Source organism: Bos grunniens, chromosome 15 (genome assembly GCF_055505025.1).
Source record: "Bos grunniens cultivar Pamir isolate PY7600 chromosome 15, Bosgru_T2T1.0, whole genome shotgun sequence".
Classification (NCBI taxonomy): domain Eukaryota; kingdom Metazoa; phylum Chordata; class Mammalia; order Artiodactyla; family Bovidae; genus Bos; species Bos grunniens.
In genome coordinates, this window is record NC_141179.1 from 78,534,625 (window position 1) to 78,559,874 (window position 25,250).

At 41.7% G+C, this 25,250-nt stretch overlaps 4 protein-coding genes across 8 annotated transcripts in view; all 4 read left to right on the forward strand.

Moving 5' to 3' along the window:
• Positions 1-343: 343 nt before the first annotated feature.
• Positions 344-24,547, forward strand: LOC147358570 (olfactory receptor 4S1). Of its 3 annotated transcripts, XM_086341714.1 has the most exons (3): positions 372-480; positions 11,350-11,407; positions 13,061-24,547. In XM_086341714.1, the coding sequence occupies exon 3, from the start codon at positions 13,098-13,100 to the stop codon at positions 14,019-14,021; it is 924 nt and encodes a 307-aa protein (XP_086197840.1). In that variant the 5' UTR covers positions 372-480; positions 11,350-11,407; positions 13,061-13,097; the 3' UTR covers positions 14,022-24,547. The 3 variants fall into 3 exon arrangements, with proteins under 3 accessions (XP_086197839.1, XP_086197840.1, XP_086197841.1); XM_086341713.1 differs by lacking the exon at positions 11,350-11,407 and having other exon boundaries at positions 344-480; XM_086341715.1 differs by lacking the exon at positions 11,350-11,407 and having other exon boundaries at positions 382-480; positions 13,046-24,547.
• The window catches only part of LOC147358569 (olfactory receptor 4C45-like), a 105,057-nt gene continuing 80,150 nt past the window's right edge, over positions 344-25,250 (forward strand). The window contains exon 1 of one of the 2 annotated variants that reach the window (XM_086341709.1): positions 344-480. The gene's annotated coding sequence lies outside the window, so the exon portion shown is untranslated. The remainder of the gene's footprint in view (positions 481-25,250) is intronic. The other variant, XM_086341710.1, reaches the window with a different exon arrangement.
• The window catches only part of LOC147358572 (olfactory receptor 4B1-like), a 64,392-nt gene continuing 39,492 nt past the window's right edge, over positions 351-25,250 (forward strand). The window contains exon 1 of the mRNA XM_086341705.1: positions 351-480. The gene's annotated coding sequence lies outside the window, so the exon portion shown is untranslated. The remainder of the gene's footprint in view (positions 481-25,250) is intronic.
• LOC147358571 (olfactory receptor 4X2-like) overlaps positions 351-25,250 on the forward strand; it is a 48,164-nt gene continuing 23,264 nt past the window's right edge. Inside the window, exon 1 of one of the 2 annotated variants that reach the window (XM_086341703.1) lies at positions 351-480. In XM_086341703.1, the coding sequence (XP_086197829.1) occupies positions 450-480 (31 nt within the window). In that variant the 5' untranslated portion in view covers positions 351-449. The remainder of the gene's footprint in view (positions 481-25,250) is intronic. The other variant, XM_086341702.1, reaches the window with a different exon arrangement.

Below are 25,250 nucleotides of genomic sequence, written 5' to 3' on the forward strand. Positions count from 1 at the left end.
CTGGCTAAGGCAGAGGGATGATGGCAGTGCGAGAAGGCGCTGCACTTTGTAAGTAGAAGGTGCAACAGAAAGTGTTCTCTCAATGCTAATTTTAGGCCGACTGCTTCCTTAACACCGGCAGAATCACCTGGGCGGCCTTTTGAGGAAAGGGTCGAGGGTTTGTATGCTCAGACCACCCTAGATGACTGTCCTCCCGTACGTCCCCTGCTGGACCAGTGCCTGCTTCATCTGCACCCTACTCACAGAACTGACCTTCCTACAAACTCGCCCCAGGCCCAGCTGATGATTGTTTCCAATAGCTCATCAAAAGGGCGGTAAGGGGCGTGCCCCTCTGCTGGTTTCCCGGGTAACTGATGAGCCGACCTTGCGTCATTTCCTCCTGTAACTGATTACCTAGCCTCCAGAGCGAAGCCTGCCGCCATGTCCTGTTGTGTCTGCTGCACATAGTAATGAGTTGCTCCAGGACCTTGCTTCAGACATGTAAGTTTTCCTTACCTGTTAAACCACTGTTTCTGTTGCTGACTCTGGACTTTTTCTTCAGTCTTTATGCTGGTCAAGTAAAGGCCTGGCAGGCCTGCAGGATAGAGGTCTTGTAGACCTCTGGGGTAGAGGCCTGGTGGGCCTGTGGGGTAGAGACCTTGTGGGCCTGTGCTGTAGAGGCGTGGTGGGCTCTTGGGGTAGAGACCTTGTGGGCCTGTGGGGTAGAGGCCTGGTGGGCCTGTGGGGCAAAACCTCTTAGGCCTGTGGTGTGCAGCCCAACAGGGCCAGAGACACAGTGCTGTGAAATATGCTCCTCCCTTTATGTCAATTACAAGAAACTGCAGTTATGCCATTTGCCTGTTGCCATGCCCTGATTCAGTTGACCAGTCCTTGGGCTTCTTAGAGTTAAGGCCTTAGACTGATCTGTTAGCCTGGTTCAATACCTTAATAATGATATGGCCCCTGCAGGTCCACGTTAATGCTCCTTAATCCTTGTGGTTTGCACTGTGTACGTGCATGCTAAGTCACTTTAGTGGTGTCCGACTCTTTGCAACCCTATAGACTGTAGCCCACCAGGCTCCTCTGTCCATGGGATTCTCCAGGTGAGAGTACTGGAGTGGGTTGCTATGTTCTACTCCTGGGGATATTCCCAACCCAGCTAAGTTTACATTAGGAGCCAATATTTTTCCATGATCTAAGACAACCTCATGTCAGCTGCAAGAATGAAAACCAGGAAAGGTCCTAAAACATAGCCTCCAGGTGGAGAGCACTCACTGACTTCTGGTCACTAATAGGAATTATTACAGTGGCTTTCGCCATATAGAAATATTGCTCTGAACTCAAGGTCATTTGGCAAGTCCACAAGAACCACAGAATGTAAGAGCCATGCTCAGGCCCTTTATGACAGACGAGGAAGACCACAGAGGGGCAGTGACTTGCCCAAGGTCACAAAACATAAATGGTGGCAAAGCTGCTCCAAGAGCCCTTACGTTGCACAGCTGATGTTGAGCTGCAGACCTTGACTGTGTGATTCTAGAACTTGTGTTTCTAACTAGTGTGCTTTGGTCCCTACAATGTATTAAAGAGCAAGGTCTCTGCAAGATCATATTTTCTAGACAACTTAGGTTCAATTTTTTAAACACCAAAGCATCTAATTGTAGCCTAACATCTATTATGTACTTCATATCCAATATAAAGGTCACCAATCAGAACCCTCTGGGCTATTGAAGTATTGCAGGGACAAAGTTCCCCTTCACTGGATAACTTCAGACTTCCTTGATTTTTGAATGTAACAATTTTATTATTGCTATCATTGTTACCTTTTAAAATTGCAAAGTAATACATGCTCATTGCATTAAGTTTAAAAAGATACAGAAAATAATGTATTCAAATGAAGTCCTCATGGTCATATGAGAGGGATTGTTGATGAAGGAATTCTGATAGGCTGTTCTGGATGACCTCTAGGGTTTATTCTAGTTCAGTGTTTCCATGTTGATTCAGTTCCCCGAAACACCTAGCATCTCATCATCAGAGCTGTCTGGTCTTGGCTGTTTCCTCCATCCAGTTACATTATTACTTTCCCTATAAGATACAATGGACTACCTACAAGCTTTCTCTACAAGCTTCAAGTCCTCCATGACCTGATTGTCTAACTAAATTTCCCAGTGTTGTCTTATTTAGGTCTCAGACACAGTTGTTTTAGGAAAGCATCTTTTGTTCTGAACCATATAGACAATGTTTACTTGGTCTTTTTTACTCAGTGTTATCTGGAGACCACTGGCATCAGATTAATCTGAGATCTGAGATGCACTTGTTAAAAATGGAGATTAAAGGAATTTCACACAAGAGCTATTAAATAAGAAAGTCTAAGACTGAAATCAGAAATCAACATTTTTCTCCAACCAAAACATGCTTTGTTTTGTGTTAGCAAATTGTCAAACATATTCAAAAGTAGAGATAATACTATAATAAGCCATATGTAGTCATTACTCAGTTTCAACAATTATTAACCCATGGTCAATCTTGTTTCATCTGTAAGTTGAAGTAAATTCCAGACACGATATCATTTGAATGTTTGCAGATCTGTCTATACAACATAACCATAATACAATTATCATATCTAAAAGTTAAATAATAATCATTAATGTCATTACATTTCTAGGGCAGATTTTCCTTGTCTTAAATATTTCTTAATTATGTAGTGTCTCACTGCAGATGGTAATTGCAGCCATGAAATTAAAAGGCGCTTACTCCTTGGAAGGAAAGTTATGACCAACCTAGATAGCATATTCAAAAGTAGAGACATTACTTTGCCAACAAAGATCTGTCTAGTCAAGGCTATGGTTTTTCCAGTGGTCATGTATGGATGTGAGAGTTGGACTATAAAGAAAGCTGAGCACCGAAGAATTGATTCTTTTGAACTATGGTGTTGGAGAAGACTCTTGAGAGTCCCTTACACTGCAAGGAGATCCAATTAGTCCATTCTAAAGGAGATCGGTCCTGGGTGTTCGTTGGAAGGACTGATGCTGAAGTTGAAACTCCAATACTTTGGCCACCTGATGCGAAGAGTTGACTTATTGGAAAAGACTCTGATGCTGGGAGGGATTGGGGGCAGGAGGAGAAGGGGACGACAGAGGATGAGATGGTTGGATGGCATCACCAACTTGATGGACGTGAGTCTGAGTGAACTCCAGGAGTTGGTGATGGACAGGGAGACCTGGCGTGCTGCAATTCATGGGGTCACAAAGAGTTGGACACGACTGAGCGCCTGAACTGAACTAGATGCTGAATCATATCATTGTTTATATTTCTTTCTTTTCTGTGATATATGGGATGTTGGGAGCAAATTCAGTAGCCACTTCTGGCAACTTTACAAAACCTCATCTATGCATTTTGTCTATGTACTCCCCCCTGACTTCATCTTCATTTTACAGGCTTCTCTGTCCTTCACCATCTCCCAGAGTTTGCTCAAACTCATGTCCATTGAGTTGGTGATGTCATCCAACCATCTCATCCTCAATTGTCCCCTTCTCGTCCTGCCTTCAAACTTTCCCAGCATCAGGGTCTTTTCTAGTGAGTCAGCTCTTTCCATCAGGTGGAGTTTCAGTTTCAGCATCATTGCTTCCAATGAATATTCAAGACTGATTTCTTTAGGATTGACTGCTTTGGTCTCCTTGCATTCCAAGGGACTCTCAATAGTCTTCTCCAGAAACACAGGTCAAAATCATCAATTCTTTGGCACTCAGCCTCCTTTGTAGTCCAACTCTCGCATCCGTACATGACTACTAGAAAAAACATAGCTTTGACTAGGTGGACCTTTATTGGCAAAGTAGTGTCTCTGCTTTTTAAATACACTGTCTAGGTTTGTCATAGCTTTTCTTTCAAGGAGCAAACATCTTTTAATTTCATGGCTGCAGTCACCATCTGCAGTGATTTTGGAGCCCCCCAAAATAAAGTCTGTCACTATTTCCATTGTTTCCCCATCTATTTGCTATGAAGTGATGGGACTGGATGCCATGATTTCAGTTTTTTGAATGTTGAATTTTAAGCCAACTTTTTCACTGTCCTCTTTCACCTTCCTCAGGAGGCTCTTTAGTTCCTCTTCACTTTCTGCCATAAGGGTGGTGTCATCTGCATATCTGAGGTTATTGATATTTCTCCTGGCAATCTTGATTCCAGCTCATGCTTTATCCAGCCCTGCATTTCACATGATATACTCTGCATATAAGTTAAATAAGCTAGGTGACAATATACAGCCTTGATGTACTCCTTTTCCAACTTGGAACCAGTTCATCCATGTCTGGTTCTAACTGTTGCATACATACAAGTTTCTCAGGAGGCAGGTAATGGTCTGATATTCCCATCTCTCACAGTTTTCCACAGTTCATTGTGATCCACACAGTCAAAGGCTTTAGAGCATAGTCAGTGAAGCAGAAATAGATGTTTTTCTGAAGTTCTGTTGGTTTTTTTCTATGAACCAACGGATGTTGGCAATTTGATGTTTGGTTCCTTTGCATTTTCTAAATCCAACTTGGACATCATGAAGTTCTCGGTTCATGTACTGTTGAAGCCTAGCTTGGGGAATTTTGAGCATTACTTTGCTAGTATGTGAAATGAATGCAGTTGTGTTTTAGTGAGGGAATCACACCATCATGGCTATCTGGGTCTTTAATATCTTTTTTATATAGTTCTTCTGTGTATTCTTGCCACTTCTTAAAATCTTCTGCTTCAGTTAGATCCCTACCATTTCTGTCCTTTATTGTGCTCATCTTTGCATGAAAATTTCCCTTGGTATCTCTAAACTTTTTTGAAGAGATCTCTGGTCTTTCCCATTCTATTGCTCTTCTATATTTCATTGCATTGGCCACTTAGGAAGGCTTTCTTATCTCTCCTTGCTATTCTTTGGAACTCTGCATTCAGGTGGATATATTTTTTCTTTTCTCCTTTGCCTTTCGCGTCTCTTCTTTTCGCAGCTATTTGTAAGGCCTCCTCAGACAACCATTTTGCCTTCTTGCATTTCTTTTTCTTGGGATGGTTTTGATCACTGCCTCCTGTATAGTGTTACAAACCTTCTTCCATAGTTCTTCAGGTACTCTATCAGGTCTAATACCTTGAATCTATTTGTCACTTCCACTCTTTAATCATAAGAGATTTGATTTGGTCATACCTGAATGGTCTAGTGGTTTCCATACTTTCTTCAATTTAAGTCTGAATTTTGCAATAAAGAGTTCATGATCTGAGCCACAGTCAGCTCCTGGTCTTGTTTTTGCTGACTGTTTGGAGCTTCTCCATCTTTGGCTAAAGAATATCTTTATCTTCAGCTAAAGAATCTGATTTCGGTATTGACGATCCGGTGATGTCCATGTCTCTTGTGTTGTTGGTAGAGGTGTTTGCTATGACCAGTGCATTCTCTTGGCAAAATTCTGATAACACAGTTTTGTGTCATGAGAAAAAATTGATAACAGGGAACTGTTCCCTGTATGTAGTAGTGACTTAATAAATATAGTTGAGTGAATGAGTTTGGGATGATTTGGTACGGAAATTCAAAGTTGGGATAAAAAAGTGGTTTCTGTGGACAGAGGAGCCTGGTGGGCTGCAGTCCATTGGGTCGCAAAGAGTTGGACACAGCAAAGCACAGCGTGGTGGTTTGTCTGAGTCACTAAGTTAATGCGACAAGAGAGCTGTGCCTGTCTCTGTGGCCCCCTCCTCTAATTGGATTGTAATGCCTTTGGGGTCTCATTAGCAAACCTCAAGGTGCTCTTGCCAACCATGAATGTGTGTTGCTGACACTTCAGAAGCAGAGGTGTCCAAGCTCTACAATGGCTTTGCCTGTGGAAATTCTGTGTAAGATTCCCTGAACACTTTGTGCTTAAAAGTTTCCTGAGACCTTTCACTTCTCCAGCCAGAGTCCTTTACTCTCACTGCTCAGCTAGGAGGGTGGAGCTCACTAAGGTCAGTTCTCATGTAGTCATGGTTTTCTGGGGGACTCTCTAGCTAGAATAAACCTGAACCAACCAGGGACTCTTACAGAAAACAGATGTTTTCACTTGGTCTGTGCTTTCTCTGTTTTGTTCTCAGTACAAAGATAGAAGTCCTGCTGCACAGTATCTTAGTGTTTCTCAGGTCCTTGCCTTTAAATGCATAAAGTGTCAAATTGATTTATTTTCATATTCCCACGGCATCACTAGAATCCTTCCGCTTCAGCCATTTTCTTTTTTTGCTATACAGTAAACACACACACACACACACACACACACACACACATATATATATACACACACACATACATATCATAGAGGGGCTTCCCTGGTGGCTCAGTGGTAAAGAACCTGCTTGCTAATGCAAATGCGGGTTTGATTTCTGGGTCAGAAAGATCTCCTAGAGAAAGTAATAGCAACCATGGAGAAGGCAATGGCACCCCACTCCAGTACTCTTGCCTGGAAAATCCATGGACGGAGGAGCCTGGTAGGCTGCAGTCCATGGGATCGCTAAGAGTCAGACGCAAGTGAGCGACTTCACTTTCACTTTTTACTTTCATGCACTGGAGAAGGAAATGGCAACCCATTCCAGTGTTCTTGCCTGGAGAATCCCAGGGACGGGGAAGCCTGGTGGGCTGCCGACTATGGAGTCGCACAGAGTCGGACACGACTGAAGTGACTTAGCAGCAGCAGCAGCCAGTATTCTTGCCTGGGAAATCCCATGGACAGAAGGAACCTGGTGGGCTACAGTCCATGGAGTTGCAAGAGTTGGACACACCTTAGTGACTAAACAACAGCAATATATCATAGAATTATTTATTTGAGAAAATTTCCTTTTTTAGATCACCTTATTTTAAACAAAGTTAAATGTATCTAGATGAAAAATAGAAATTCACTCTACTGTAAAGATTTAGAGATTTAAAAAGAAGCATTCCAGAATTTGTAACATATTTGTGGAATTCATCTGAGTAATTTAAAGAAATAAAGGAATTGAATTTTTCAAGCTTCCTCCCCATGCACCCTCACCGTATTGATGTAATTGTTCTCCTTTTGTCTTGATTTTTTTTTCCTGAAGACATGGCATTTTTGTGGTTACAAAGCAGGGATGCCCCGAAAGCATCTTTTCCAGGGTCCAATGTAGCCTGTGCTCACCTCTCGTCACTGAGCTTCTGTCTGCTGCCTTCAGCCGTCATCTCCCTCCTTTTTGGATGATCAAATGCTCCTACTTTCCTAGTCAGGAGTGTTGTGCAGCAACTGAGAGCATGACTTTGGAGCTGTGTACCTTGGGTTGCATTTCTGGCTCGGACTTTTACTGGTCTGAGAAGTTGGCCAAGTCACTCATTTGCTCTAATCCTTATTTCCCTCATCTGAAAAAGAGAAACAAGCATCTAGCTTCCTCCAAGTATTGTTGAGTGGATTTACTGAGATGATGCATTTTAAGTGCTCCCTGTAGGGTTTGGCATACAGCATTGCTTAATAAATGCAAGCAAATGTCTTCGTGCCTGGGTGACCATTCCCTCTACTTGTGGAGATGTTCAGACTCAGAGAGTGTTTTCACAGATATTTTATTATTTAGAGGCTTGCCATATGAATGCCCTGTCCTTGGCTGGGGGTTGCTGAAGGCAGAATGGAAGGATCAGAGTATGCAGAGAAGGCTGAGTTCCCAGCTTTTCCCATGGGCTGTCCTGGTGTGTGGTCCCTGACACCAGTCAACTTCCTGGAAATTCGAGCAGATTCCAGAGTGTATTTCACTGAGGCACAGTCTTAGCACCCTTTCCCCAAAGCCCAGCTGGCAAGGTAGTCGTTCATGTCAGTGACTCCTTAGATACCTAAGTCTGAAAGCCTCTTAAAAGACTTACTGACATTTTAATCTTTTAAGGTAAAAATGTTTCTAAATTGCATTACAAATTTCCTTTCTCTTTCAAGAGAGAGAATATATCTGAAAACTCGTGTGAGCTCAAATTCAATGTAAGGCATGGGAAATATGAAATGTATATCCCAAACCCCCACCAGTGCCTAAGCAAGGGAGTGAAAGACGTGAGTAATCATATAAAGGTATTTACTTGCTTTCTAGTTATTTTAAAATTCACCACGATATTGATGATGTTTATCAGTGAAATTAACCTGAAGGCTGTGTATTTCTACTTTCCCACCTTAAAATCATAGTACTTTGTCTTACTATCATTTTGAATAGATGGGGAAATAGGGCACCAGGCAGAGAGAGAAAGAGAGTTGTTTGAGGTGACTGCAAACAACAAAGCTGGGACTAATACTGAGGTCTTTTGACTTCCAGGTCAATGCCCTTTTCAGGGTTTCAAGCTGCTGCTTTTGAGCAAAGTCAACTCTATGTTAATCACCTGAAAATTTTCAGTAGGTTTAGAGTAGCAAGTACTGTAGGGGAGAGAGTAGGAGGAAATGGTTGCAATAGGGGTGCGGGGACTGTTGTATTGACTGAAAAAAAAAAAAAAAAGGCTCAACCTAGAAGTTTACAATTATGTTTTATTTGGTGGACAAAACTGAGGATTTAAGCTAGGGACACAGCCTCTCAGATAACTCTGAGGGAGTGGTCTGAAGATGCAGGGACAGGAATCAAGATATATAGAAGTTTTTGCAACAAAGACCAGGCAGTTGGAACACCAAAGATTATTGTTAACTAAAGAAAACCAGATAGCTCCAGTTGACGAATTCAGCACTTTTCTAAGTGTGGGAGGATGCAGGAGTCTGGGCTCCCTGAAATTGCCCCTTTGAGATGCACTCAGCTCTCTGCTTTCCTCATCCCAGTCTCCTCAGGGAGTGCCCTTGAGGATGGCTGCAGCAGGTGGCTGCTAGATGTCAGGCGTCCTCTTTCCAACCTGAGTTCCCTCAGGGCTCACTGGAGGTGTGGCTTGATGGCTGCAGCATCCTTTGCTTGCGGATACAGCAGGCAACCGTTTTCATTCACAACTGCAATAGGGAGACCTCTCTGACAATAAGGTGTACAAGTGTCTTTCAGATCAGCTTGTAATACCTGTCACGGTGTTTGCTATCAGTGACCTCGAGCAAGTCCCATAAACACTAAAGTTTTAGAGCTTCCTTTTCCTCACCTCCTAAGTGAGAATAGTAATAGTTGTCTTAAAGGTTTGTTATGAGTGTGAACTCACATAATGCGTGAATGAAGGTCATGAGCCGTGCCTGACCCACGGCAGCTTTGCCAGGGTGACGGCAGCACGAACCGCAAGAGGTGAAAAGTCCTTTTTGCACTCCATGCAGTCTTGTTCAGGTCCTCACAGGCTGCAAGGTCCAAAGATGTGTTTACAGGTTAAGGGTGGTGTGAGGACTTTGGGGGGAACCAGAAAGAACCTTGGAGGAAACAAGGACAGAAATGAGTCCTTGGAGGAGAGGCTGAAGGTGTATGGAGATGTTTAGGTTGGGGAAAAGTGGTCTGTGTTGGGAGTTAATGAGCATTCTTATTTCATCAGTGTTTACTTCTGGGAACAGCAAATGATATTGTTTCAAACTGCATGAGATTCTAGCTGGACCCTAAAAAATTGTCATGCCCTCTACCTCAGTCTTCCCATTCCAAGAAATTGATCCCAAGATATTTACAGAGGGAGGCCATACACTGGAGTACGAAATAGGGAGCAACTCAAAGCTCATAAATAAAAAAAAAAATAGTCAAATAAATTAGGGTATGTGTTTTAAGATGCACCGTTAAAAACAATCTCTTGAAAACTATCGCCTTGGGGAAATGCTTAAAGAAAGTGTTAAGGGAAAATGCTGAATATAATACTATGTATACATCTCTTTCAAATTCATAAAAATGTTTTCATAACTGAAGGAAACAACCAAAAGAAGCTCTCTGTAATAATAATGACTTCTAACTTCTAATAGTATTTTCACTACTTTCCAAAGTATCTCTAGTGAATATGCTGAACTTGAGCAAATTAGCTAATCTCCCTGAGCCTAATTTTCCTTATCTGTAAAATGGGGATAAGGACAGTAAACATATACTCTGGATTAAATAACAAAGGCATGTATTATTTCATTATTTTATGATAAAAATCATAAAAGTAAAGTTCATATGATTAAGATGATGTTCTCTGGGAGCGTCTGGGTCAGAAGAGAGTCTCATGAGAGAAAGGGAAGTGAGAACAAATCTTGACTTGCATCACCCAAGCATGTTGTTCCCTCTTTGTCCTCAGAGGAATTGGCTTTAAGAGCAGGTGGATGACCGTCTTGCTCATTAGATATCCCAAGCTTAATGATTCTTCGTACTAGAAATTTAATAAAAATGTTTGGAAATTAAATGGCAAATCACCTTGGCTATAAATCCTAGGAGATGGCCCTTGCAAACCAATCTCCCACCTGAGAATGACGTGAAACCATTGAGGCCTAGTAATACTTGGTATTTACTGAGCACCTACTAAGGGCAAATAACTGGGCTAAATGCTCTTTTCTTTAAAAAATTATTTATTTATTTTTGGTTGCACTGGGTCTTTGCTGCTGTGTACAGATTTTCTATGTTTGTAGCGAGCAGCAGCTATTTTTCATTATGGTGTGTGGGTTTCAAAAGTTGTGGTACACTGGCTTAGTTGCTCTGCAGCTTGTGGAGTCTTCTTGGACCAAGGATTGAACCCATGTCCCCTGCATTGGCAGGAGGATTCTTATCCACTGTGCTACCAGGGAAGTCCTAAATACTCTTCCCTTATCTTATAATGGCAGCCTAGGTGATATGTATTATTATCTGATATAGGAGGAAACAGAGTTTCTGAGGGGTCAAGCAACTTGTCCAATGTCATCCAGAGAGGGACTGGAAGAACTGGAAATCAGTTTCACAGAATTTGTCTCTAGTGGCTAGCTTCTTGCTGACTCTGATACTGCCTCCCAAGCAGTTTTCATTTGATGGCCTGAACACCAGCTGTGCAATTCCAAGCATTTGATCTCACATCAGAATGTCTTTTTTTTCAGCATGACAAAATGCCAGATAGAAACAATGGGTGTATTTTACATTTATTACAAGACTAAATAAAATATGGCAGACATTTTTTTTTCATGGAAATAATGGTTAGATTATTTATCTGCTATCAAAATCTGTTTTGGGGTGTGCACAATGATTGTATCATTATTTTTTTTATAGCATTCTCCTTCAGTGGCTGGCAGGAACTGGCTATTTCTAGTGCTATCTCTCCTCTCTGCCTTGTGGGTGAATTTAACCATCTGATCAAAGCATTTGCACAATTTGAGCAGGGAGTAGTTGAGCAGGGAGTAGAAGAATCTTGCTGTAAGATCCTGGATTTTAGGAAACTTCTGGATAAGGGAGATGCTAAATAAGTCTGGGTAATATCCCAGGGCAGACAATTTTTCCCTTGTTCTTGCCTCTGGCATTGTCATTGTTTATTGTTTTAATTTTCAGCTTAAAGCAGATTCAACCGCTTAAAGACAAGCAGTGTGTCTGGGACCTGGAATTGGAGGTAGGAAGGAGTGGAAGAGGCTCTGAGTGTGAATTCTTTGTGTCAGCCTCTGTGGGTCAATGTCCCAAGTGTTTCGAGTCGTCCTCTCTGTCTTCTGTGAACCTTTTCGAGGATCCTAAGTCGCCTGGGAATGTAGGGACTAGAGTTGATCACATACAGTGTGATCATCTTTCTAAAAACATACTTATTATATTTATTTATTTGACTGGCCCTTTCTTAGTTGTGGCACTCAGGATCTTTAGTTGTGGCACGTGCGATCCAGTTCCCTGACCAGGGATTGAACCTGGGCCCCTGGCATTGGGAGTGTGGAGACTTAGCCACTGGACCAGTAGGAAAGTCCCCAGATGTGAGCATCTTTACTGTTCTGCTGGGCTTCACTGGCGGCTCAGACGGTAAAGAATCTGCCTGCAATGTGGGAGACCCAGGTTCGATCTCTAAAAATCCCCTGGAGAAGGGAATGGCTACCCACCCCAGTATTCTTGCCTGGAGAATCCCATTGACAGAGGAGCCTGGTGTGGCTATAGTCCATGGGGTCGCAAACAGTCAGAGATGACTGAGCAACTATCACTTTACTGTTCTGCTATTCATAAATGTTATTTGCCGTTTTTTTTTTTTTCAACAGCCATGATAACAAGACACTTGTGATAAAAGCACTACTCAGAACAGTCTTGTATGATTTCCCTTCCTTTTTCCCTACACTCTACCAACCTGCCCTTGACTATGAAATAATTACCATCCAGCACTCTCTGGTTGTTACTGAGGTACTTATGGTGGTTTTTCATACTTACTGATTGATGTACACAAAGCCCAGCTTTGTAATGTTAGCATCTCTCATCTTCCCCCTTAAAGTTTTTAAATTATATGCTATACACAGCCCTGTGGTTAAGGACATTTGATATGGTCCTAGGCACTTAAGGATCAGTGACAATGTTTGTTGGCACTTAGAGGGCTCAACAATTTTTGTTGAATTTAATGCAATTTTTTATATCTTAATCATTTATAAATTTAGTATCTGAGACATTTGTTCATGCATTCATTAACTTATTATTTCATTTATTTCTTTTACATGCTTTCCTATTTTGCCAGGTCTGTCTCTGGTCTGTGTTCTGATACATGTATGTTCTAGGGTAGATCTGTGCATGAAATCTTACAGGTTCTAGATAACAAAATGTTTTCCACATACTGTATTTTAGCTATGGCATAGAAAGGAGTTATGAATGTTAGTTTTAACACCCTTTGAAACAGGGTGTTAAAATCATTATCAGACTTGAATACAGTGTACTGACTCCTGGATTTGGGAAACTATCTGTAATTTTTTTTTTAAATTTATTTTTAAAATTGGACTGTAATTGCTTTGCAAAGTTCTGCTGTACAACAACCATGATTCAGCTATGAGAATGCATATATCCCCTCTCTCTTGAGCATCTCTCCCATCCCCCCATCCCTCCCCTTCTAGATCATCACAGAACACTAAACTGAGCTCCCTGTGCTCTACAGCAGCCTCTCACTAGCTATCTATTTACACACGGCAGCCTATGTATATACGTCAATAATGCTCTCTCAGTTCATCCCGTCCTCCCTCCCCGCCACTGTGTCCATAAGCCCCTTCTCTATGGGAAGCTTTCTTACATCCTGCAGTTTGTGTCCTTGCAGACCTAACCAGATTGTCAGTGCTCAGGAGAGACAATCCATGGGCTCCAAGAACAACGTGACTGAGTTCGTCTTGCTCGGCCTTTTCCAGAGCCAGGAGATGCAGCGTGCCTGCTTCCTGGTCTTCTCTCTCTTCCACGTGCTCACGGTCCTGGGGAACCTTCTGGTCATCGTCACCATCAACGCCAGCAAGACCCTGCACGCTCCCATGTACTTCTTCCTCTGCCACTTGTCCTTTGCCGACATGTGCTATCCATCCGCTTCCACACCCAAGATGATTGCTGACACTTTGGTGGAGCGCAAGACCATCTCCTTTGAGGGCTGCATGACCCAGCTCTTTTCTGCCCACTTTTTTGGTGGCACCGAGATCTTCCTCCTCACGGCCATGGCCTACGACCGCTATGTGGCCATCTGTCGGCCCCTGCACTATGCGACCATCATGGGCCGCTGGAAGTGCGGCCTGCTGGCGGGGGCCTCCTGGGTGGCTGGCTTCCTGCATTCCATCCTGCAGACGCTCCTCACAGTCCAGCTGCCCTTCTGTGGGCCCAACGAGATCGACAGCTTCTTCTGTGACGTCCATCCCCTGCTGAAGCTGGCCTGTGCGGACACCTATGTGGTGGGGCTCATCATGGTGGCCAACAGCGGCATGATTTCTTTAGTGTCCTTCATCATCCTTATCATCTCCTATGTGGTCATTCTACTGAACCTGAGAAGCCGGTCTTCTGAGAGCCGGCGCAAGGCTCTGTCCACATGCGGCTCACATATCATCGCTGTGCTTCTGGTCCTGGTGCCCCCCATGTTCATGTACATTCGACCCTCCACCACTCTGGCCGCTGACAAACTTGTCATCCTCTTTAACATCGTCATGCCACCTTTGCTGAACCCTCTGATCTACATGCTGAGGAACAGTGAGGTGAAAAATGCCATGAGGAAGATCTTCAGGGTAGCTCGGGGGGAGAAGTGAAACTACAAGGCTTCTCATGAGCCTGGACTTGGGAGACTTCCCGTCTTTGTAGCATCTAAGACAGTTTTTTTTAAATTTTATTTTATTTTTAAACTTTACAATATTGTATTGGTTTTGCCAAATATCGAAATGAATCCGCCACAGGTATACAAGTGCTCCCCATCCTGAACCCTCCTCCCTCCTCCCTCCCCATACCCTCCCTCTGGGTCGTCCCAGTGCACCAGCCCCAAGCATCCAGTATCGTGCATTGAACTTGGACTGGCAATTCGTTTCATACATGATGTTATACATGTTTCAATGCCATTCTCCCAAATTTTTCCACCCTCTCCCTCTCCCACAGAGTCCATAAAACTATTCTATACATCAGTGTCTCTTTTGCTGTCTTGTACACAGGGTTATTGTTAGCATCTTTCTAAATGCCATATATATGCTTTAGTATACTGTATTGGTGTTTTTCTTTCTGGCTTACTTCACTCTATATAATAGGCTCCAGTTTCATCCACCTCATTAGAACTGATTTCAAATGTATTCTTTTTAATGGCTGAGTAATACTCCATTGTGTATATGTACCATAGCTTTCTTATCCATTCATCTGCTGATGGACATCTAGGTTGCTTCCATGTCCTGGCTATTACAAACAGTGCTGCGATGAACACTGGGGTACACGTGTCTCTTTCCCTTCTGGTTTCCTCAGTGTGTATGCCCAGCAGTGGGATTGTTGGATCATATGGCAGTTCTATTTCCAGTTTTTTAAGGAATCTACACACTGTTCTCCATAGTGGCTGTACTAGTTTGCATTCCCACCAACAGTGTAAGAGGGTTCCCTTTTCTCCACACCCTCTCCAGCATTTATTGCTTGTAGACTTTTGGATCGCAGCCATTCTGACTGGTGTGAAATGGTACCTCATTGTGGTTTTGATTTGCATTTCTCTGATAATGAGTGATGTTGAGCATCTTTTCATGTGTTTGTTAGCCATCTGTATGTCTTCTTTGGAGAAATGTCTAGTTCTTTGGCCCATTTTTTGATTGGATCATTTATTTTTCTGGAGTTGAGCTGTAGGGGTTGCTTGTATATTTTTGAGATTAGTTGTTTGTCAGTTGCTTCATTTGCTATTATTTTCTCCCATTCTGAAGGCTGCCTTTTCACCTTGCTATTAGTTTCCTTTGTTGTGCCGAAGCTTTTAAGTTTAATTAGGTCCCATTTGTTTATTTTTGCTTTTATTTCCAATATTCTTGGAGGTGGGTCATAGAGAGTCCTGCTGTGATGTATGTCGGAGAGTGTTTTGCCTATGTTCTCCTCTAGGAGTTTTATAGTTTCTGGTCTTATGTTGAGATCTTTAATCCATTTTGAGTTTATTTTTGTGTATGGTGTTAGAAAGTGTTCTAGTTTCATTCTTTTACAAGTGGTTGATCAGATTTCCCAGCACCACTTGTTAAAGAGATTGTCTTTAATCCATTGTATATTCTTGCCTCCTTTGTCAAAGATAAGGTGTCCATATGTGCGTGGATTTATCTCTGGGCTTTCTATTTTGTTCCATTGATCTATATTTCTGTCTTTGTGCCAGTACCATACTGTCTTGATAACTGTGGCTTTGTAGTAGAGCCTGAAGTCAGGTAGTTTGATTCCTCCAGTTCCATTCTCCTTTCTCAAGATCACTTTGGCTATTCAAGGTTTTTTGTATTTCCATACAAATTGTGAAATTATTTGTTCTAGCTCTGTGAAGAATACTGTTGGTAGCTTGATAGGGATTGCGTTGAATCTATAAAGTGCTTTGGGTAGTATACTCATTTTCACTGTATTGATTCTTCCAATCCATGAACATGGTATATTTCTCCATCTATTAGTGTCCTCTTTGATTTCTTTCACCAGTGTTTTATAGTTTTCTATATATAGGTCTTTAGTTTCTCTAGGTAGATATATTCCTAAGTATTTTATTCTTTCCATTGCAATGGTGAATGGAATTGTTTCCTTAATTTCTCTTTCTGTTTTCTCATTATTAGTGTATACGAATGCAAGGGATATCTGTGTGTTGATTTTATATCCTGCAACTTTACTATAATCATTGATTATTTCTAGTAATTTTCTGGTGGAGTCTTTAGGGTTTTCTATGTAGAGGATCATGTCATCTGCAAATAGTGAGAGTTTTACTTCTTCTTTTCCAATTTGGATTCCTTTTATTTCTTTTTCTGCTCTGATTGCTGTGGCAAAACTTCCAAAACTATGTTGAATAGTAATGGTGAAAGTGGGCACCCTTGTCTTGTTCCTGACTTTAGAGGAAATGCTTTCAATTTTTCACCATTAAGGATAATGTTTGCTGTGGGTTTGTCATATATAGCTTTTATGTTGAGATATGTTCCTTCTATTCTGCTTTCTGGAGAGTTTTTATCCTAAATGGATGTTGAATTTTGTCAAAGACTTTCTCTGTGTCTATTGAGATAATCATATGGTTTTTATTTTTCAATTTGTTAATGTGGTGTATTACATTGATTGATTTGCGGATATTGAAGAATCCTTGCATCCCTGGGATAAAGCCCACTTAGTCATGGTGTATGATCTTTTTAATGTGTTGTTGGATTCTGATTGCTAGAATTTTGTTAAGGATTTTTGCATCTATGTTCATCAGTGATATTGGCCTGTAGTTTTCTTTTTTTGTGGGATCTTTGTCAGGTTTTGGTATTAGGGTGATGGTAGCCTCATAGAATGAGTTTGGAAGTTTACCTTTCTCTGCAATTTTCTGGAGGAGTTTGAGTAGGATCGGTGTTAGCTCTTCTCTAAATTTTTGGTAGAATTCAGCTGTGAAGCCATCTGGACCTGGGCTTTTGTTTGCTGGAAGATTTCTGATTACAGTTTCAATTTCCGTGCTTGTGATGGGTCTGTTAAGATTTTCTATTTCTTCCTGGTCCAGTTTTGGAAAGTTGTACTTTTCTAAGAATTTGTCCATTTGTTCCACGTTGTCCATTTTATTGGCATATAATTGTTGATAGTAGTCTCTTATCATCCTTTGTATTTCTGTGTTGTCTGTTGTGATCTCTCCATTTTCATTTCTAATTTTATTGATTTGGTTTTTCTCCCTTTGTTTCTTGATGAGTCTGGCTAATGGTTTGTCAATTTTAATTATCCTTTCAAAGAACCAACTTTTGGCTTTGTTGATTTTTGCTATGGTCTGTTTTGTTTCTTTTGCATTTATTTCTGCCCTAATTTTTAAGATTTCTTTCCTTCTACTAACCCTGGGGTTCTTCATTTCTTCCTTTTCTAGTTGCTTTAGGTGTAGAGTTAGGTTATTTATTTGACTACTTTCTTGTTTCTTGAGGTATGCCTGTATTGCTATGAACTTTCCCCTTAGGACTGCTTTTACAGTGTCCCACAGGTTTTGGGTTGTTGTGTTTTCATTTTCATTCGTTTCTATGCAAATTTTGATTTCTTTTTTGATTTCTTCTGTGATTTGTTGGTTATTCAGCAGCGTGTTTTTCAGCCTCCATATATTGGAATTTTTAATAGTTTTTCTTCTTTAATTGAGATCTAATCTTACTGCATTGTGGTCAGAAAAGATGCTTGGAATGATTTCTATTTTTTTGAATTTACCAAGGCTATATTTATGGCCCAGGATGTGATCTATCCTGGAGAAGGTTCCATGTGCGCTTGAGAAAAAGGTGAAATTCATTGTTTTGGGATGAAATGTCCTATAGATATCAATTAGGTCTAACTGGTCTATTGTATCATTTAAAGTTTGTGTTTCCTTGTTAATTTTCTGTTTAGTTGATCTATCCATAGGTGTGAGTGGGGTATTAAAGTCTCCCACTATTATTGTGTTATTGTTAATGTCTCCTTTCATACTTGTTAGCATTTGTCTTACAAACTGCGGTGCTCCCATGTTGGGTGCATATATATTTATAATTGTTATATCTTCTTCTTGGATTGATCCTTTGATCATTATGGAGTGACCATCTTTGTCTCTTTTCACAGCCTTTGTTTTAAAGTCTATTTTATCTGATATGAGTATTGCTACTCCTGCTTTCTTTTGGTCCCTATTTGCATGGAAAATCTTTTTCCAGCCCTTCACTTTCAGTCTGTATGTGTCCCCTGTTTTGAGGTGGGTTTCTTGTAGACAACATATGTAGGGGTCTTGTTTTTGTATCCATTCAGCCAGTCTTTGTCTTTTGGTTGGGGCATTCAACCCATTTACATTTAAGGTAATTACTGATAAGTATGATCCCGTTGCCATTTACTTTATTGTTTTGGGTTCGAATTTATACACTGTTTTTGTGTTTCCTGTCTAGAGAATATCCTTTAGTATTTGTTGGAGAGCTGGTTTGGTGGTGCAGAATTCTCTCAGCTTTTGCTTGTCTGAAAAGCTTTTGATTTCTCCTTCATATTTGAATGAGATCCTTGCTGGGTACAATAATCTGGGCTGTAGGTTATTTTCTTTCATCATTTTAAATATGTCTTGCCATTCCTTCCTGGCTTGAAGAGTTTCTATTGAAAGATCAGCTGTTATCCTTATGGGAATTCCCTTGTGTGATATTTGTTGTTTTTCCCTTGCTGCTTTTAATATTTGTTCTTTGTGTTTGATCTTTGTTAATTTGATTAATATGTGTCTTGGGGTGTTTCGCCTTGGGTTTATCCTGTTTGGGACTCTCTGGGTTTCTTGGACTTGAGTGATTATTTCCTCCCCATTTTAGGCAAGTTTTCAACTATTATCTTCTCAAGTATTTTCTCATGGTCTTTCTTTTTGTCTTCTTCTTCTGGGACCCCTATGATTTGAATGTTTTAGTGTTTAATATTGTCCTGGAGGTCTCTGAGATTGTCCTCATTTCTTTTAATTCATTTTTCTTTTTTCTTTTCTGATTCATATATTTCTACCATTCTATCTTCTAATTCACTAATCCTATCTTCTGCCTCTGTTATTCTACTATTTGTTGCCTCCAGAGTGTTTTTGATTTCATTTATTGCATTATTCATTATATATTGACTCTTTTTTATTTCTTCTAGGTCCTTGTTAAACCTTTCTTGTATCTTCTCAATCCTTGTCTCCAGGCTATTTATCTGTGATTCCATTTTAATTTCAAGATTTTGGATCAATTTCACTATCATTATTCAGAATTATTTATCAGGTAGATTCCCTATCTCTTCCTCTTTTGTTTGGTTTGGTGGGCATTTATCCTATTCCTTTATCTGCTGGGTATTCCTCTGTCTCTTCATCTTGTTTAAATTGCTGACTTTGGGGTGTCCTTTCTGTATTCTGGCAGTTTGTGGAGTTCTCTTTATTGTGGCATTTCCTCACTCTGTGTGGGTTTGTACAGGTGGCTTGTCAAGGTTTCCTGGTTAGGGAAGCTTGTTTTGGTGTTTTGGTGGGTGGGGCTGTATTTCTTCTTCTGGAGTGCAATGAAGTGTCCAGTAGTGAGTTATGAGATGTCTATGGTTTTGGGGTGACTTTGGGCAGCCTGTATCTTTGAGCTCAGGGCTGTGTTCCTGTGTTGCTGGAGAATTTGCTTGGTATGTCTTGCCCTGGAACTTGTTGGCCCTTGTGTGGTGCTTGGTTTCAGTGTAGGTATGGAGGCATTTGATGAGCTCCTGTCAATTAATGTTTCCTGGAGTCAGGAGTTCCCTGGAGTCAGGGTTTGGACTTAAGCCTCCTGCTTCCAGTTATCGGTCTTATTTTTACAGTAGTTTCAAAACTTTTCCTTCTATACAACACCATTGATAAAACATCTACGTTAAAGATGAAAAGTTTCTCTACCTTGAGGGTCACCCAGAGAGGTTCACAGCGTTACATGGAGAAGAGAAGAGGGAGGAGGGAGTTAGAGGTGACTCGAAAGAGATGAGGTGGAATCGATAGAGGAGAGAGCGGGCTAGCCAGTAATCACTTCCTTATGTGCATTGCACAACTGGACCAGTCAGAGATGTTCACGGAGTTATACAGAGAAGAGAAGAAGGAGGAAGGAGAGAGAGGTGGCCAGGAGGATAAAAGCGGGGAATGAAAAGGAGGGAGACAGATCCAGCCAGTAATCAGTTCCCTAAGTGTTCTCCACCATCTGGAACACACAGAAATTCACAGAGTTGGGTAGAGTAGAGAGGGGTTAGGGAGGAGACACAGGCGACCTGGTGGAGAAAAAGGAGAGTCCAAAGGGGGAGAGAGCAGTTAAGCCAGTAATCTCGCTCCCTAGTGAAAAATGGGTCCTGAAGATTGTGTTCTTAAAGGTACAAAATTGGTAACAAGTACATAAAAGCAAAAATTAAAAATCTAGAGTAGAGTTTGGAATTTCAAAAATATGTTAAAGAAAAGAAGGAAAAGAAAGAGAAAAAAGGAACAAACAAAAACAAACAAGGTCGCGAAAATTATAAAGAAAATATAGGTACAAAATTGATAACTAATACCAAAAAGCAAGAGTTAAAAATCTAGAGTAGGGTGGGGAGATTTGGGAGAATGGCATTGAAACATGTATAATATCGTGTATGAAATGAGTCGCCAGTCTAGGTTCGATGCACGGTACTGGATGCTTGGGGCTGGTGCACTGGGACCACCCAGAGGGAGGGTATGGGGAGGGAGGAGGGAGGAGGGTTCAGGATGGGGAACACAGGTATACCTGTGGCAGATTCATTTCGATATTTGGCAAAACTAATACAATATTGTAAAGTTTAAAGGGAGGAGGGTGGAGGGTTCAGGATGGGGAACACATGTATACCTGTGGCAGATTCATTTTGATATTTGGCAAAACTAATACAATTATGTAAAGTTTAAAAATAAAATAAAATTTAAAAAAATAAAAAAAAGGAAAATACAGGTACAAAATTGTTAACAAATACCAAAAAGCATAAATTAAAAATCTAGAGTAGAGTTTGGAATTTCAGATATACAATGTTATATAAAAGAAGAAGAGAAAGAAACAGAGAAAAAGTCACAGAAATTATAAAAAAAATATATAGGTACAAAATTGATAACAAATACCAAAAAGCTAAAATTAAAAATCTAGAGTAGAGTTTGGAATTTCAAAAATACAATGTTAAAGAAAAGAAGAAAAAAAAATAAACAAACAAGGTCAAAAAAATTATAAAAATATATATATGAAGTTTGCTTTAATAAAATAGTGTCTTTTTTTTTTTTTTTTTTTGCAAAGTAATAGGTTATCAAAGTGAAAATTAAAGGAATAATAGAGGACTTAAAATTTTTTTTAAAAAATTAAAAAAAAAAGAAAGAATGATCATAAAAATAGTAAAAATATATCTGGGACTTTCTCTGGTTTTGTTGCAAGTATTGTGGGTTCAGTTCATTTTTGGCTAGTTCCTTGGTCCGACTTATATTTCTCAAGATCTATAGGCCCCTTCCTATGTAGTCGGTACTAACCACAGGGTTTTAATCTATTGCCTGTAGCTTCCAAGGTGGTTCCTTCTGTTATTGCTTCTTCTGTTTGCTGGTCTCTTCAGTGTCTGGTTTCTGCCCTGACACAAAGGGGACGGTGGAGGACACTTTTTTTTTTAGGCTCACTTGTTCAGTCGCGCTGTGGGGAGGTAGGGACGCTGCAAAAAAATAACACTGGCGTGGGCTCGCAGTGCCTCAGCCACACTGGGTCTGCCCCCTACTCACAGCGCGTGTAGCCTCCCTGCCTGCACTGCTCAGGCTCTAGGTTGCTCCGCCAGGAACCATCCGTGGCGGGCCCTGGGCTGCTTGCACCTCCTGGGTCCAAGCCTCTCAGGTTCAGGCACTCAGGTAATCCTCAGAGGCGCAGACTTGGTTGGGCCTGCGTTTTGTGCCCTTCCCAGGTCCGAGCAGCTCAGGTGATGAGGTGTTTGGCGAGCGCAATTGCTGCGATTTATCGCCTCCCTGCCGCTCGGTTATCTAGGTGTACAAGCGGCGCACCTTCTCAGGCGGATGTTGACCGTCCAGACCCCCAAGAAGTTTTAGTTAGCAAAAAGGCCTGCTTACAGTTTTCTAGATAATGTCTCTCTGGGGCTGCGATTGCCCTCTTCTGGCTCTGGCTGCCTGTCACTGGAGGGGGATGGGCTGTAGCTGGCTATCTCTGTTCAGTCCTTTGTTCCATGCGTGGGCCTGGTGGTGTCTTAGGTTAGGGCTGGCTTTTTGCGTGGTAGATATCCCACAGTCTGATTTGCTAGCTCAAATTATTTCACTCAGATAGCACTCAGGGTATTCAGGCCAGATCCTTACTCTAAGCGATGCGGCCCGCGCTGCGCCTCCCTGCTCAGCCCCTGCTTGCTAGTGGCATGCACAGGCATCTGTGCTGCTTCTCCGCTGGGGGAGTTACCGTAGGGCTCGCAATCTGCGGGTTTTAATTGTTTATTTATTTTTCCTCCCTGTTATGTTGCCCTCTGTGCTTCCAAGGCTCGGCACAGATTCGGCAGTGAGAAGGTTTCTTGGTGTTTCGAAACTTCTCTCTTTTTAAGACTCCCTTCCCAGGACGGAGCTCCGCCCCCTCCCTCTTTTGTCTCTTTTTTTGTCTTTTATATTTTTTCCTACCTCCTTTCGAAGACTTGGGTTGCTTTTCTGGGTGCCTAATGTCCTCTGCCGGCATTCAGAAGTTGTTTTGTGGAATTTACTCGGCATTTAAATGTTCTTTTGATGAATTTGTGTGGGAGAAAGTGTTCTCCCCATCCTACTCCTCCACCATTTTAGCTGCTCCCTCTCTAAGACAGTTTTGCATCTCTGGTCTGATGCTTGTAATGACAACTATTGTTCTTTTTCTAATAATATTCCACGTACCCCTCAATCTTTGCAGATATTTATTATCCGCAATGAGTGAGGCACTGGGAATACAAATAAAAGTAAATTGTAATCACTACACTCGAGGTGGGGTCATAGTCCCGGGGGCTCATGTATGCTAAATTGCTTCTGTCATGTCTGACTCTTTGCAACCCCATGGATTGTAGCCTGCTAGGCTCCTCTGTCCATGGGTGTCTCCTGGCAAGAAGACTGGAGTGGCTAGCTGTTCCATTCTCCAGGGGATCTTCCTGATCCTGGGATTGAACCTGGGTCTCCTGCACTGCAGGCAGATTCTCTACCATCTGAGCCATAGTGGAAGCCTTTATGAGGCTCTTAGTGTGATATTCAAAGGCTCGTTCAGGAAACCTATGACAGCCGGTGAATGTACAGGTATCTCATCTATAAAATGGATAATAGCACCCAATAATTCCTTTATTAGCACAATAGTTGTTGAAGTTCACTTTCTTTTTGGTTATGATATTCAAGGCACTTTACTCATATTCCTCATTTTGTGCTCTCAGGAGATAGCTGAGTAAATAAATGTAGCAAGGTTAAAAGATTTACCCAGGTCACACAGTAAGTCTTGAGCAAGGTGGTGACCAGGATCATAAGTCTGCTTCCAGGGCTCTTACCACCTCCAGAGGACTCCATGACAAAGACTGAGTGCATGGCTACCAGTCAGGATGGACCAGGAATTTTGGGGACCAACAATTGATGGTTTCCTGGGATGCTGGGGAGCAGAGCTGGGGAGAATAGGTTGTTAGCATTCCACCCAGTAGTGTCCAGTCCTTCTCCAGCAGAACAGGGACTGTTCCACATTAATCTCCTTTGCTTTGCCCTGTTTACTCTAGACAGGGCCAGTTTGTTTAGGATGGAATTTGAAAAGCAGGGTTAGAAGTCCTACTGAAGCAACCATTCATGGATCATTTAATTCATTTGGGTCTCAGTTTCTACAAATACAAACGGAGACAGTAATAATACCAGCTTCAGAAGGTTTCAAGGGGACCTTCAGGGCTTTATACATTCTTATATCAAAGAATGTTGTTCAGGGGTGGCTGCTACCTCTGTTCCTTTATAATGTCTTCTAATCCCTTTTCTCTTCCTATTCCTCACTTTGTCCCTGACCTAAAGCCCTCTAATAACCATATTGATTAGTCCTTCCTCACATGTCTGTTGATCACTTAGTATGTGATAGGTTTGTTCTTTTTTTTTTTTTTCCAATTTGTGTTTGTGTTTCTTCAATACAGGCAAGCACCCAGCTCTTTCTCAGAAAAGTAGCTGAGCTGGAGGAACAAGACGAAGGGTTTCAAGGTGTGAGTGTGGATTGGGGTGAAGCCTGAGATGAGGGTGTACATGAGACATGGACCCCTATATCAGTGCCCACCCCTGAATCCTCACTCCTCACACATTCTAGGTGGGGCCAGTGAAGTTTGTCCATGGGAACAGGTCTTGGACTTTCTACCACTTCCAACCGTTTTTTTTCATTTCTGCCCTCTCTCTTTCCTAAGGCAAATACTTCTTCCCATTCTGTAGGTTGTCCTTCTGTTTTGTTTTATGGTTTCCTTTGCTGTGCAAAAACTTAGGCGTTTGATAGGTCCCATCTGGTTATTTCATCCCAAAGTCACAGTTCAGTTCAGTTGCTCAGTCATGTCCGACTCTTTGTGACCCCGTGAATTGCAGCATGCCAGGCCTCCCTGTTCATCACCAACTCCTGGAGTTCACTCAGACTCACGTCCATTGAGTCAGTGATGCCATCCAGCCATCTCATCCTCTGTCGTCCCCTTCTCCTCCTACCCCCAATCCCTCCCAGCATCAGAGTCTTTCCCAATGAGTCAACTCTTTGCATGAGGTGGCCAAAGTACTGGAGTTTCAGCTTTAGCATCATTCCTTCCAAAGAAATCCCAGGGCTGATCTCCTTCAGAATGGTCTGGTTGGATCTCCTTGCAGTCCAAGGGACTCTCAAGAGTCTTCTCCAACACCACAGTTCAAACGCATCAATTCTTCGGTGCTCAGCTTTCTTCACAGTCCAACTCTCACATCCATACATGACCACTGGAAAAACCATAGCCTTGACTAGATGGACCTTTGTTGGCAAAGTAATGTCTCTGCTTTTGAATATGCTATCTAGGTTGGTCATAACTTTCCTTCCAAGGAGTAAGCGTCTTTTAATTTCGTGGCTGCAGTCACCATCTGCAGTGATTTTGGAGCCTAGAAAAATAAAGTCTGACACTGTTTCCACTGTTTCCCCATCTATTTCCCATGAAGTGATGGGACCAGATGCCATGATCTTTGTTTTCCGAATGTTGAGCTTTAAGCCAACTTTTTCACTTTCCTCTTTCACCTTCATCAAGAGGCCTTTTAGTTCCTCTTCACTTTCTGCCATAAGGGTGGTGTCATCTGCATATCTGAGGTTATAGATATTTCTTCCGGCAATCCTGATTCCAGCTTGTGCTTCTTCCAGCCCAGCGTTTCTCATGATGTGCTCTACATAGATGTTAAATAAGCAGGGTGACAA

Coding starts and splice junctions, on each gene's coding strand:
- LOC147358570 (XM_086341713.1), top strand. CDS start 13,098: ATGGGCTCCAAGAACAACGTGACTGAGTTCGTCTTGCTCGGCCTTTTC.